The sequence below is a fragment of the Oncorhynchus keta genome, chromosome 19 (assembly GCF_023373465.1).
Source record: "Oncorhynchus keta strain PuntledgeMale-10-30-2019 chromosome 19, Oket_V2, whole genome shotgun sequence".
NCBI classification, from domain to species: Eukaryota; Metazoa; Chordata; class Actinopteri; order Salmoniformes; family Salmonidae; genus Oncorhynchus; species Oncorhynchus keta.
The window spans coordinates 72,086,167-72,100,354 of NC_068439.1; the positions used below are offsets into that span (position 1 = coordinate 72,086,167).

At 41.3% G+C, this 14,188-nt stretch overlaps 1 protein-coding gene across 3 annotated transcripts; it reads right to left on the reverse strand.

Moving 5' to 3' along the window:
* Positions 1–225: 225 nt before the first annotated feature.
* On the reverse strand, positions 226–13,710 carry tcte1 (t-complex-associated-testis-expressed 1). 3 transcript variants are annotated; one of them, XM_035758296.2, is made up of 10 exons: positions 10,938–13,710; positions 10,631–10,803; positions 10,278–10,532; positions 9,483–9,650; positions 8,222–9,224; positions 7,626–7,831; positions 6,958–7,526; positions 5,990–6,141; positions 5,366–5,663; positions 226–4,295 (listed from the first exon to the last, which is right to left on the reverse strand). In XM_035758296.2, exons 6-10 carry the CDS (start codon positions 7,804–7,806, stop codon positions 4,125–4,127), a joined length of 1,371 nt encoding a protein of 456 aa, XP_035614189.1. In that variant the 5' UTR covers positions 7,807–7,831; positions 8,222–9,224; positions 9,483–9,650; positions 10,278–10,532; positions 10,631–10,803; positions 10,938–13,710; the 3' UTR covers positions 226–4,124. The 3 variants fall into 3 exon arrangements, with proteins under 3 accessions (XP_035614189.1, XP_035614187.1, XP_035614188.1); XM_035758294.2 differs by having other exon boundaries at positions 8,222–9,227; XM_035758295.2 differs by lacking the exon at positions 10,938–13,710 and having other exon boundaries at positions 8,222–9,227; positions 10,631–10,924.
* Between the last annotated feature and the right edge of the window lie 478 nt (positions 13,711–14,188).

The following is a 14,188-nucleotide window of genomic DNA, read 5'->3' on the forward strand; positions in this document are numbered from 1 at the left end:
TCAACAATGGTCAAAAAAAGTGATACCGGCATTACATGACAGACTCAATAGTCCATTGCTCACTGACCAGCCTCTCACTAATAGAAAAAAAAGTTAATTTAATGTAGATAAAACAGTTATATCAGATGGCGTCACTGTGATATGTAATTGTGTACAAATAAAAGTGTTTAACAGTGCTATGTTTACTAACCATAAAACAATAAATAGTATACAAGTACAGCAAACCAAGGTTATCAAACTGAGTTTTTTTAATAACAATTCAAAAAACTGAAAATCTTTTCCTACCACAGACTGTTAACTTCGAACCCTTTATCCTAATGTAACATAGAACTAGGCTTGCAAAATTCCGGTAACTTTCCCCAAAATCCCAGTTGGTAAATTCCCAGAAACAGGAGGGCATAACCAGGAAATCCTGAATCTTCCAACCAGGATTTCTGAAAGACCTGGGAATTTTGAGAAAGTTAGCGGAATTTTGCAACCCTACATGGAACCCTCTATTGTGTGTACAAAGTGGAGTAATACCTTATAATACTGTATGTACTCTCACACCCGGAATGCTTTTGGGGTTCCTCTTTTTATAATGTTGTGTATAATTTTGTGGCTTAAAACAGGATTGCAGGAGAACGATTTTGTACTGTAAGTAATACAGAGATTGTAGGTTAGGACTGTCGTCGTGTTTCTTGTGCTTAGTCGATTGTGTCACCAGTAAATGCATAAAATGTGGTGTTTTATTAAACACTGCTAATCCTCAAATGTACTCGACAACAGGGAAGTGTTTCGGGTTTTCAGATCAACAATCGACACATTTCTATATAAAATGGTGTTGTACAAGGAAAATGAATCTTGTAAATACAGTACAATTTCAATTGCAGACCCTGCAGCCAATCTGATGCTGTATGAGATATACACTTACTTTGCAATGGCAGAGCACTGTTGATTATTTCCTTCAACGTTATTGGTATGTTTTAACACTCTTTCTTGATAGGGGAAAGGCTGGAAGAGATAACACATTTTTGTATGGAGGTCAAAGCCACAGATTTGAGTGCAGACAACCTTTTACATAAGGAAGCCAACCGCTGACTTATTTGATCAATATTCCACTATCTTAGACTGTCATTCAGGCTAGTTACATTGGTTGCGTCCCAAATGGCACCCTATTTCCTATGTGGTGCTCTACTTTCAAACATATCCCTCTGGGTTTAAAGATCTATGTGTCTGGGCCTTGGTCAAAAGTAGTACACTCTAGGGAATAGAGTGCCATTTGAGAGACACATATTGTGTTAAGTTTATTCTGACCATACTGAGAACATTGCTCTGCCTGCATTATTCTTACTCTCTCAATGTCATAGATTGCTGGTCCTTGTAGCAAGAGCTACAGTCAGGAAACATGTTTTGTACTGCCTAGGAAAGGTGGATCACAGGTTGAGTGTGTGACTACTAAATAATAAACATAGGGCAAGTCTGCATGTACAGTTGAAGTCAGAAGTTTACATACACCTTAGCCAAATACATTTAAACTCAGTTTTTCACAATTCCTGACATTTAATCCTAATAAAAATTCCCTGTCTTAGGTCAGTTAGGATCACCATTTTATTTTAAGAATGTGAAATGTCAGTATAATAGTAGAGATGATTTATTTCAGCTTTTATTTCTTTCTTAACATTCCCAGTGGGTCAGAAGTTTACATACACTCAATTAGTACTTGGTAGCATTGCCTTTAAATTGTGTCAAACGTTTCGGGTAGCCTTCCACAAGCTTCCCACAATAAGTTGGGTGAATTGTGGCCCATTCCTCCTGACAGAACTGGTGTAACTGAGTCAGGTTTGTAGGCCTCCTTGCTCACACATGCTTTTTCAGTTCTGCCCACAAATTTTCTATAGGATTGAGGTCAGGGCTTTGTTATGGCCATACCAATACCTTGACTTTGTTGTCCTTGAGCCATTTTGCCACAACTTTGGAAGTATGCTTGGGGTCATTGTCCATTTGGAAGACCCATTTGCGACCAAGCTTCAACTTCCTGACTGATGTCTTGAGATGTTGCTTCAATATATCCACATACTGTTTGTTCCTCATGATGCTCTCTATTTTGTAAAGTGCACCAGTCTCTCCTGCAGCAAAGGACCCCCACAACATGATGCTGCCACCCCCGTGCTTCATAGTTGGCATGGTGTTCTTCGGCTTGCAAGCCTCCCCCTTTTTCCTCCAAACAGAACGACGGTCATTATGGCCAAACAGTTATATTTTTCTTTCATCAGACCAGAGGACATTTCTCGAAAAAGTACAATCTTCGTCCCCATGTGCAGTTGCAAACCGAAGTCTGGCTTTTTTATGGTGGTTTTGGAGTTGTGGCTTCTTCCTTGCCGAGCGGCCTTTCAGGTTATGTCGATATAGGACTCGTTTTACTGTGGATATAGATTGTTTTGTACCTGTTTCCTCCAGCATCTTCACAAGGTCCTTTGCTGTTGTTCTGGGATTGATTAGCACTTTTCACACCAAAGTACGTTCATCTCTAGGAGACAGAACGCATCTCCTTCCTGAGCGGTACGACGGCTGCGTGGTCCCATGGTGTTTATACTTTCGTACTATTGTTTGTACAGATGAACGTGGTACCTTCAGGCATTTGGAAATTGCTCCCAAGGATGAACCAGACTTGTGGAGGTCCACAATTTTTTTTCTGAGGTCTTGGCTGATTTCTTTTGATTTTCCCATGATGTCAAGCAAAGAGGCAGTGAGTTTGAAGGAAGGCATTGAAATCCATCCACAGGTACACCTCCAATTGACTCAAATGATGTCAATCAGCCTATCAGAAACTTCTAAAGCCATGACATCCTTTTCTGGAATTTTCCAAGCTGTTTAAAGGCACAGTCAACTTAGTGTATGTAAACTTCTGACCTACTGGAATTGTAATACAGTGAATTATAAGTGAAATAATCTGTCTGTAAACAATTGTTGGAAAAATTACTTCTGTCATGCACAAAGTAGATGTCCAAACCGACCTGCCAAAACTATAGTTTGTTAATTAACAAGTGGAGTGGAAGAAAAACAAGTTTTAATGACTCCAACCTAAGTGTATGTAAACTTCTGACTTCAACTGTATATTGACACTATCACAATGTTGCCTTGATGTTGCATAATACAGTTACAATGACCGCAAACCAAATCTGTGTATCAAAAGTGAAAAAAGGCTAACTCAATAAAACAGCTTGTGAAATTGTTGAAACATAATGTGTCTTTTTACATACGACATATAACATGTACACACTGAAACCCATGTGGTAGAAGAATATAAAGCCTATATTTACCAGTATATCCAACTTTCAAACCTAATTTATATCCTATTATAAACTAGGTGGTTCAAGCCCTGAATGCTAATTGGCTGACAGCCGTGGTATACCACGAGTATGACAAAACATTTATTTTTACAGCTCTAATTATGTTGGTAACCCATTTATAATAGCAATACGGTATCTTGGGGGTTTGTGGTATCTGACCAATATACCACAGCTAAGGGCTGTATCCAGGCACTGCGCGTTGCGTCGTACCCATGAACAGCCCTTATTGGCCATATACCACACCCCCTTGGGCCTTATTCCTTAAATATATAACTCCACTTTGTACATTTACTAAACAGTGAATACAAACAATGAGTAGCCTACATACAGTGAAGGTGCCCCATAGCTCAGTGGTGGATCTCAACAACCTGAAGTCATCCCAGAATAACATCTATGTCAGTATTCATCCCTGACCTTCGGACCAAGCCCATTTATTACATCCTAATAAACTGGGGTTATTTTCCATGGGCCAAATGTACAGTGGTGTAGCCTATTTAGCTCAATTCTGATTTCAGTGGTAACACATTATAGACATCGCTACATTTAACAACTTTGCAGATATGAAACAAATAGTAGGCATCCTGTCTAGAATATATGACAAAGTGGCACTTTGGTGAACACAAATGGGCTGTATGTTTATATGAATGAATGAAAATGTATTTTCATGTCAAGTCGCCAGCTGGCAACCCATCCCCCAATGGGATTAATTGACACATAAACAAACATTACAATAATTCACTGTGATAATTCAGTGATGATTCTTCTTCCTTGTATTTAATAATGCTCTGAGGTTTAGGCTAGGTTCTCATCTGTGTTGTGTTTCCTGTGTGCTTGGTTCCGATTGTTGCGTACCACCTGGCTGATGCAGTAGTCGCTCTCCTGGCCCACCTCTGTCAGGCGGATATCACACTCCACCATGCTGCTGTTGTGACACATGCCCTCTTCCAACACTTTACCACCATCCTGAATGAACACACACAAAACACAATGCACACGGCAGTTGGTTAATACACCACAGATATTGTATGATGCCAAAGGCATCATCATCACCACAGTTTTTGCTCAGCACTGAAAGTGCGCCATCTTGAAAAGCTGACATATTACAATCCTAAAAAAGTGTCTAACAGTGGACTAACACTAAAATAGAGTTTATTTGAGTCAGATTTTCACTTAGTCTCCCACTGACATAAGTGCATTAAGTGGGAGTTAGGATTCTCACACTGCCTGGCATCACACCGTAATCTCAGTCTGGAGAAACTTGGAACAGCTGGGGTTAAGGCTACATAGTATGTAATAGGACATGAAGGATGGTTTCAGTCATTGAAACCACTGGCTGAATTTACTGTGGGCTGCGGTGTCATACAAGGCCTCTCCAATGGCCTATTGTACTGTCAACAGTGTTTTATTGTCATGTCTGAGACAAGCGTTTTTCTATTTCAGCGTACACTATACCAAGGTCAGACAGAAATTTTGATGTACGTGACAGTTTTGCTATGCGGGTGATTTTTCACCCTGTGCACTCCAGTTCCACTTCCTGGGATGAACCTGACATCTGAAAGGGGAAGCTGCACATGAGAGAGGGAACAATACATCCCATTGGAAAACAACTCCTACTTAGCTTTCCATTATTGTGTATTTCTGGCATGCATATGAATAATTGAAGATGCAAACAGCTTGGATTGTAGAGCTAACATTTGCCTGTTTACTTTCCCATTGGAACCCAGTCTGTATAAAATGCCCTCTCTTTGTTGCATGTTTGATCCGTTATTTGTAGTTGTTGAACTATAGTACCACCTGAAAGGTGTTAGCAGCAGATATAACGTGGATGCTTCGTTATGCCTACCATATTACAACTTGACTTACTGTTAAATTAGTGACAATTGTTAAATGTTGAATCAGTAATGTGTTTCACTGAATCTAAAGCTGAATGATCTAAAACAAAACAATGCCAACCTTTAAAACAGTACAGTACTATACAACAGCAGACAGATCATACGATGTAGTTTGTGTCTGAGGTAAGTGCCAGCACTCACCATACCCAGCCTGTTACAGGACAGGTTGATGCTCCTAAGCGTATTATTCTGGACCAGGACTTGGGATAGGACCGTGGCTGTGGGCTCTGTCATTTCGTTGCCTCCCAGGTGCAGCCATTTCAGGGTGCGGTTCTTCAGCAGGGCCTGGGCGATGGCCTGGCCACCTTCGTCCCCCAGCCGGTTCAGACGCAGGTTGAGGGACAGCAGGCTGGAGTTCTTGGCCAGGGCATAGGCTATAGCCTGGGCCCCCAGCCCCCGAATGTTGTTGTCGTAGACAGTGAGTCTCTCCAGCTTACTCCTGGTTAGTTTCATTTCATTTTCAATAATTACAGGAGAAAATGTGATAAAAGGGAAGGATGAAATAGTATGAAAAAATGTATCAAAATAAAGTTGAATGAAAATATGTAAATCATTATTTTTTTATGTTGGAAACCCGTTGTATAAAAGTGATAATACCCTCGAAGCCGGTGTTTGGATAATATATTGGCACTGTTTGCCGGACCTCAACTTCATCTTGGGCCTAACAACACCAGTGCCATTATATCCTCCTAACACTGGCTTCTCTGGCATTATCACTTAAAGGGAACACGTGCAGGTGAGGTAGGCAACCTGACAAAATCACACCTGTTGAGCAGCTTGCCGATGGCCCGGGCGCCCCGGTCCCCGATGAGGTTGTGGGAGAGGTTGAGCTCCCTGAGGGACGGGTGGTCCAGGAGGTTGTTCACAAGCTGACGACACTTCTCGTCATCCACTTTGCTTTGGTGGATCCTCAGCACCTGCGGCAATAGCATAGTATGTGGCGGGTAGATCTACGTGTTAAAAAATATATATAAAACAGCAAGCTGGAATCAAATGTCATTCTTTATATATAAATATTATAATATATAAAACAGCACTCTTGAATCAAATGTCATTCTTTCCTCTGATAGAACAAAATGTGATGCTGTGGGCTATTATCTTTTAACAGTTTTGCTCAATTCATTCTAATCAACCTAGCAATTACGACACAGCCCTCACTATTGTCATTGGTTGCACTAATTTAACTGTTGGTCTACATAACCTGGTTCAAGCATTCATGATGCAGTGATGTCAAGACCTTGGTGTTTTTTTACCCAATAAATGACTGGGAGGATATACAATATGGATTGTGCGACTCTCTTTGTTTTTATAGCTTAGTTTATTTTCCATTAGTCAGCACCTCTACATTAAATCATTTTCTCTGGGTGTGCACCAGCTCATGCTTTTTATGTGGTATTATATTATGCCAAGTAGCCAAGAAGCAATGAATCCCTGTGCTGTGCTTGTATGACAGTTGTGTCATACAAGGAAAGGTGTTTAGGGTTTCAGCCTCAGGTATTGTTGTACTTCCTTTGATGTAAGTAGAGAATTATAATACTTCTGTGATACTGCAGTTAGTTTCACCTCATTTGAAACAGAATCTTTGTTACTGATGCTTACTGAGGAAGTGTATGACACAGAGCAGAAAAGAAATGCCCCAGACAACCTGACTCCATCTTGTATAGGAAAGCAGAGCAACAAAGCCAAAGGGCACCATGCCAGTGAACACTGAGAGGGAGTCGATCGATACTCACCCTCAAGGTCTTACAGGACTTCAAGGCCTTGGCCAGAGACTCGCAGTCGCGGAAGGTGAACTCAAAGAGGTTCCACTCAAAGTTCATGCCGCATCCCTTGACCCGGTAGACCACGTGAAACTCCTCCAGATGGCTCAGCTTGTCCAGCAGGATGCAAAAGTCAAAGTGATCCATGGATGGCCCATCCATGCCCATGTCGCTGGCCGAGTCCGAGTTGTCATCGTCCTCTGACTTCTGGGGTTCCTTGATTGGCGGCATCAGCTGTGAGATGTCCAGCCTCTTCACGTAGTTCCGACACAGAGGCACCATGCCCAGCACCGTCTTGGGGTCAGTGGCATCAGGAATGTAGAGCTCGATGATGTTCTCCAGGTGCCTCTCAAAGAACATGCGCTTCCAGCTGTGGCCGTATGAGGAGACGTCACACAGGCCCCAGCGCTGTTTGCAGCAGCGCTTCCAGTAGCCGTCGTCGCTGATCAGGTTGGCAGTCACCTGCAGGGGCAGGGACGGAGAGAGCCTCTCCAGGACATAGTCTTTGTGCCTGGGAAGAAGTTCTTCGAGGATGGGCTTCTCTGTGACCAAGATATAGAGGTTGAATTATGTGATCAAATAAACAACGACTTGATTCATTGACTGAATAAATAACGTAGAACATATATAATAAAACATACCCTGAAAGTTTCTCACTATGTGTTGCAGGCAGAGGTTGGATAAAAGGGGCACTACAGTGAGGGACCACTCTGGATCTTCTGCAATGATCCTGCGCATCTTCCTGGGGTCTGCAGCCAAGTTGAGTTTTGCTACTGGGGGATACATGCCAGCCCCAGGAGACTTGGACATGGTTGCAGTCATGCTTGGGAATTTTGGGGGGAATTACCTGTTCAATATAAGAACAGAGTTTAACCTGAGAGAATTCTCTAAATGCAATGTTATAGTTTGCAAATAAACCATAGTCAAATATAGTATTACTGCCACATTCATTAAAAAAATATCACAAACACTTTTGAGCAGGGATTCTGTAACTTGTTAGGCCCTATCTATCTAGCTACCTTGAACTAATGCTGGCATTATCAGCCCTTCCAAACATGAGAGCTAAGGTTGGCCTAACTAAATTAGTAACTTATCAGCCAGCTAACGTTAGCTAGCTAAGTTACTTGACATAGCAGGATAGTTAACTTTTGCTAACCGCTGCAAAGCATAGCTACCCAAATGCTGCAAATTCTCTATTTATCTGATAACGAGTGCACATGTTAGCTAGCTAGCTTACCTTGTTTTGCCTTTGCTCGACCAACGTTGCCGTGGTTACAAACAAGCACACTTGTTCGAGGGAGAAACGCCCCGGGTGGGAAGTGGTTTCCACTAGAATCCACAGCCACAAAGACAAAATTGGCTATATCGCAAAAATGTATGAAAAAACAGTTATGTCTAGAGTTAGGCATACGTTTAGCAGTGTCGTTATGGTTAGGTTTCACATTGAATTTTAAGAATATAAATTGTAGAAGTAGGCAGAGTTTAGCCATAATTAATAGTTTGTTGCATCAGGACAGTCAAGCAGGGACAATCTGGTAATTTAGTTGCAATGCGCGTAATACCTCCATATACTGACTGAGTGCATGAATGTTTACCTATTATTTTATTATTTCCAGAACCAGAATTATGCATAATTGTTTTACTTCAACATAAAGCCAAACAAATCACAATTCTTAGGGGTGACCAACATTTATGCAGTAGCCGCAGATGTCCCTCAGATGTCCCTCCTGTTTCTCTGTTCCCCAGGAGTCAGCAGCCAAAAAGAGTTTGCTTACATGTGTATAATTTATATTTCCATAAAACATTTGAAATTGGTGGTAGTTATCAGGGGTAGAAAAACCAGTGTAAGATGTTGATACCATGTTGATACCATGTTACCCTACAACCCCAACCCACATCCTTAATGAATGTAGCCAGTAGATAGACACAATAATTATCATTAATTTTATTGACCTGTCTGTTTTATGAAATCAACAATGAGTGGGTGTCATGATTCCCAATTCATGTACATATAATGCATTCACAAAAAGTGTACAATCCCAATCTCAGTAGTTGGGCAAAATGTAATTCAAAATAAAATCTTGTTAGTTTGGCTTAGATAGCTGTAGACAACAGTATTTTCCAGTGTTTCCCCTGCCACAACGGGTTACTGTAGCTGGAGGTCAGTTGATTTCCTGTGGAAGTGAATAACCCAGCCATGTTGGGTGCTGTCAACGGCAACCAAGTAGTGTCCATGGGACCTGCTAAAAGAAGAGAAAACCGCAACTTCAAGATCTTACTCTCAGGGTAGTAACACCAAAGCAACACAATACCAGTGAGCAGGAACAATGTCTCAATTCAATTAATAGTATAAAGCTGACATGCAGCGTGCCTTTGTCTGAGAATGTAATGTCATGACTGATGATAAACTGTGGACAAAGTGTCATGTATTGACAGAAAGTGAACAGCGCGAGCTGCTCACACACTATATTTGTTACGTCTGGAACATATTGTGGCACCTGGTCGTTGACCTTGGATATCTTGGTGAGTTTGATCATAGGAAGGAAGTGGGCCTGCCTCGGAATAAAAGGGGTACCTCAGGCCATCAGTCTTAGACACTTAGTGTGTATGCGGTCACACTTATAACCACAAGGAAGGCAGTGGACACCATCCAGACAGCACACGCTCTAGGAAACAGCAATATACAAGTTAATGTTTTGATGTTACACATTTTAAGTAGAAATGTTTAATTAACAATGCTGTTTATAGAAATATGACTAACTTTACTGAGTAGTTACTAATGTAAGTAGAACGTAACAAGCATTAATTACATAGTAGCCTAATAACAAAACTGAATAACGACAATATATTTTTACAATATATATTTATCCTGTTATCCAAGATGTAAAGTTACAGTAGACCAGGGGTCTCAAATTACCGGCCTGCGGGGCCCAGATTCACAAAACACGCAAAACCGCCTTACGCAAAAAAACATGTAATGACCTTGGTTATATCTAAGATATAAAATACTTTTATCCGTAGGTTATTTTCAATATGCTACCACCTTTAATAACATAAATGGCAACAAACAAACAACATGCGACTGAATCCTATGTAGCCATGTCCTCCTCCCCAAAAAATGTCAGTTAAGAATACATTTCTTCTTAAGAAGGTTTTGTGAATCTGGGCCCTGTGGGCCAAATGCTGTCCTCTGGACTTTGGGGAAGAAGATCAAATGTGGCCCGAAGGCAAAATTAGTTTGAGACCCCTGAACTAGACCATGAAGCAAACATACAAGCAGAAAGACTACTCACAGAAGAAAATGGACAGCAGCTCCACCCGCCCTCGGGGTGACGGCAGCAGGGCAGATATTTGAGCAATCACAGTGCACCATAGAGACAGAGCTCTACACTGCTGCAGAATTGCTGCAGCATTGCTCTGGGATGATATCAGACTCAAGTGGGGGAGAGACAGGAGAGCGTGGTTCCTCTGCAGCCACCTTGTTCAGCATGGGCACACTGCTCTATGGTTGGTAATATTTCGCACACATCTGTTCTGTGGTGTTGCAGCTGTATCCGGACAGGCAACAGTGGGTTATGTTAGAGCAACACTACTTACAAACACACTGCCTAGGAAAAATAAAAGTTATGAGGTGATCTGTGAATACCTTGTAATTCATATGTAATGAATCTCTAATATCTCTCAGTGAGGTCTGATGAGGGTCTTCGTTCTATACTAGTGGTGTCAAATTTGTTTCGTACTCATTCAGGGAAGGGACAGCAGGCGTATCCTCCATTGGTCATACAGCAGGTTGACTGATCAGAGCAGACCCTGCCACCACTAACACCAATGCAGCAATATTCCACATCCAAGGACAGAGAATAAAGTGTTATAGAAGCATTGTTTAATATGCCAAGATTGAAATTAATTATATTGTGACATACTGAATTATTTCAAACTGCAGTTTCACTTACCAGGTAAGGTAAGCCTATGAAACAACTCCTCAAACAACGTAAAGGGCGACTCCTCAAACAAACGTAAATAAACAACGTTAAGGCAGACTCCTCAAACAACGTAAAGGGCGACTCCTCAAACAACGTAAATAAACAACGTAAAGGGCGACTCCTCAAACAACGTAAATAAACAACGTAAAGGGCAGACTCCTCAAACAACGTAAATAAACAACGTTAAGGCAGACTCCTCAAACAACGTAAAGGGTGACTCCTCAAACAACGTAAAGGGTGACTCCTCAAACAACGTAAAGGGTGACTCCTCAAACAACGTAAAGGGTGACTCCTCAAACAACGTAAAGGGTGACTCCTCAAACAACGCAATTAAACAATGTAATTAAGCAACGTAAAGGGCGACTCCTCAAACAACGTAAATAAATAACGTTAAGGCAGACTCCTCAAACAACGTAAATAAACAACGTTAAGGCAGACTCCTCAAATAACGTAAAGGGTAACCCCTCAAAAACAACATCTTTCTATGCTGCATAGTAGATTTAATCTAACCACTTTTAATAAGGACCTAACTGGCCTAACCTGATGTCAATGATACTGACCTCAATTAGGGTTAATTTCTTTATCCAGTGTGTTTTTAAATTGCTGACACCATTCAAACCAATGAGGGTTTGGAACGTTATTGCCAATTATCTCAGAATTATATTTTTGCAGATAGAACCTTATAGTTCCAATCTCTCAAAATTGGTTATTGATCAATACCCAAATGTTCAATTATGCAACAAGGATATTCCATTACCCTCATTAGTTTAACTGGTTGAGGATTAAAGGTGATGTGAGGATTAAAGCACTATGAACAAGACAATTTCAGCCAGTAGAGCTGATTCTCATCAGCAAAAACCCTTTTCCCTGATTTATGTTCAGCTGAAGCTTGGCTGGCAGCTCAAAGACATGCCTGCAGGGAACCTGCACAGTCATGTCACACCACGTCTCACAACAAAAAACTAATACACGTGTAATTACAATTACTGTCTGCCATCTTTGTTTGTGTCTGTAATGCAACATTATATAAATTACCCTCAAAGCACTCATTTGAGTAAATTACTAGTATCCAATCATGTAGACCTACTGCTCTTATTAAAACAATGATTTGATTACATCACACCAAGCTACAATGTATTAATGTTATAAGTATTATAAATCGTACTCAGAGGATGCCTTAGCAAGGCAATTGGGACAGGACTTGGGCAGTGAGCTGTGCTTGGTGCAGAGTGGACAGAATAGCTTACCCTGCATGCTACGCAACACATACTGTACACACTCAACACACAGAACTGTAGATGCAGTGTAGCTGTGTTCCATGATCCTGCTGTGTGGACCATTTGTGAGCAAGCTGGCAGATGGAACGAGGATTTTGGATAAGATGCATTTGGAGAGGATCCATCATCCATCCCAAAGCATCTAAACAAGCAGATTCTCTAGTCTAAAACCATGGTGGTACTACCACACATTAATGTCTTGCTGCTGCAAGAGTCTTTATTATGTGTTGAATGAAAGAATCACACACCAAAACATATCTTAAATCTAATCCATTTTTTTTGCCACATGCGCTGAATACAACTGGTGTAGACTTAACCGTGTAATTCTTTCTTACGAGCCCTTCCCAATGAGGCTGCAGAGTAGATTTGACAAATAATAATACAAATTAAATAGTAACACAAGAGGAATAAAATATCATACACAAGAATGGAATGATCTACAGGGACTACCAGAACAAGACCAATATGCAAAGCTATGAGGTATTTGAAGTAGATTTGTACATGAAGGGTAAAGTGACTAGGCATTAGGATTTAAAAAATATATAGAAATAAGAGTAAAATAAAGAGCAAAGTATTACACGTTAGTTTTTGTACTAACAGAAACAGACAAGAAACACACAACCCAATAATGATGATCGATTTAGAGCCATGAAGCCTATCTGAAGAGTTGGACAATAAAACCTTTACATCATTTTCAGGTTACACTTTACATACTATACATTCTCCCAGACACCGCAGAATCAATAATGAATTGCAGTCTAGACACACAAAAAAAAAAACCGCTAGATCAGCCTTAGCCTTACAAAATCCTCCAATTATGCCATCCTCAGCCTATAACAATGGTCACCAAGGCCTGGAGTTGACCATCTATGACAGGAACCAGTGCTAGTAGGTCTTATCAGTTGCAGAACTACGGAGGCTCCGGAGAGGTGGGTGTGGGACAACAACAAAAGTCAAAAAGCCGATAGGTCCTAATGTTCTGTCTGTCTGTAACCCTCAGCTGGAGTCTGTGTAGCTACCTCTCCCTGATTCCCCCTGCACTCTGTTCTACTGCAGCCATGGTTCATTGAGTGGAGTTTGTTTCTTCAAAGGGTTTGCAGTGAGTTCAGAGGCATGTCAGTTTGGCACAGTAGCACTATGCTGATTCTCCTAACAGCTCCAAGCTAATATAGAAAAGTAGGAATAGGATGTTTACTTAACTTAAAGCTCACCATTTGACAGTATGCATCAATGACACATCATATACACATTCCTATTAGTATTTAGGTTCTAAAATATAGGGCTAAATTATATGGAGTGGGGGAAGGGGTTAGGCAGGGGCAAATGCTTTACTTTATCATGACACTGAAGGCCTAATGACATAATATGGTGTATTAGGAGGATATTCGCTTAATTATGTAATAAGATGGGTAATCCTACTTAGTAACTTAATGGGACATGACCGGTCACATGGTGCTACCCAAACGCTTCAGCATGATGAGGGGGGCAAGAGAGAGAGGGTAACTGTTCTTTTCATGACACATCATGGTAGAGGCTCCTGGGGGAGATGGAGGGATGGAGTGAGGAGAGCGACGACTCTGACTAGGGCCCCGGGGCTGACCGTCACTGTCGCCCTGGTGTAACGCAGTCTGACAGACACACGCTTTCCTTGCTCTTGGCTTCTAATGAACTGGCATGACATGGGCCTTCGCCACAGAGCAGTGGAGAAAAGGGTCTCCAGAAGCAGGCACTGAAACGCGCTCGGGATATCAACCTAGTGGGGGTGAATGAATCAGTGTTGGCGATCCCAGGCTGCATCTGCTCTAGCCTGGAACTGAAGAATAATGTGTGGGGAAATCCAGTGTCATCTATGAGTCTTGCAGGGCTTAGTGATGTTGTTAGTTAGGCTTTGCTCTTTAAGTACAACCTCTTGTCCCCATTGCTTTGTGTCTGAAGAACCCAAAA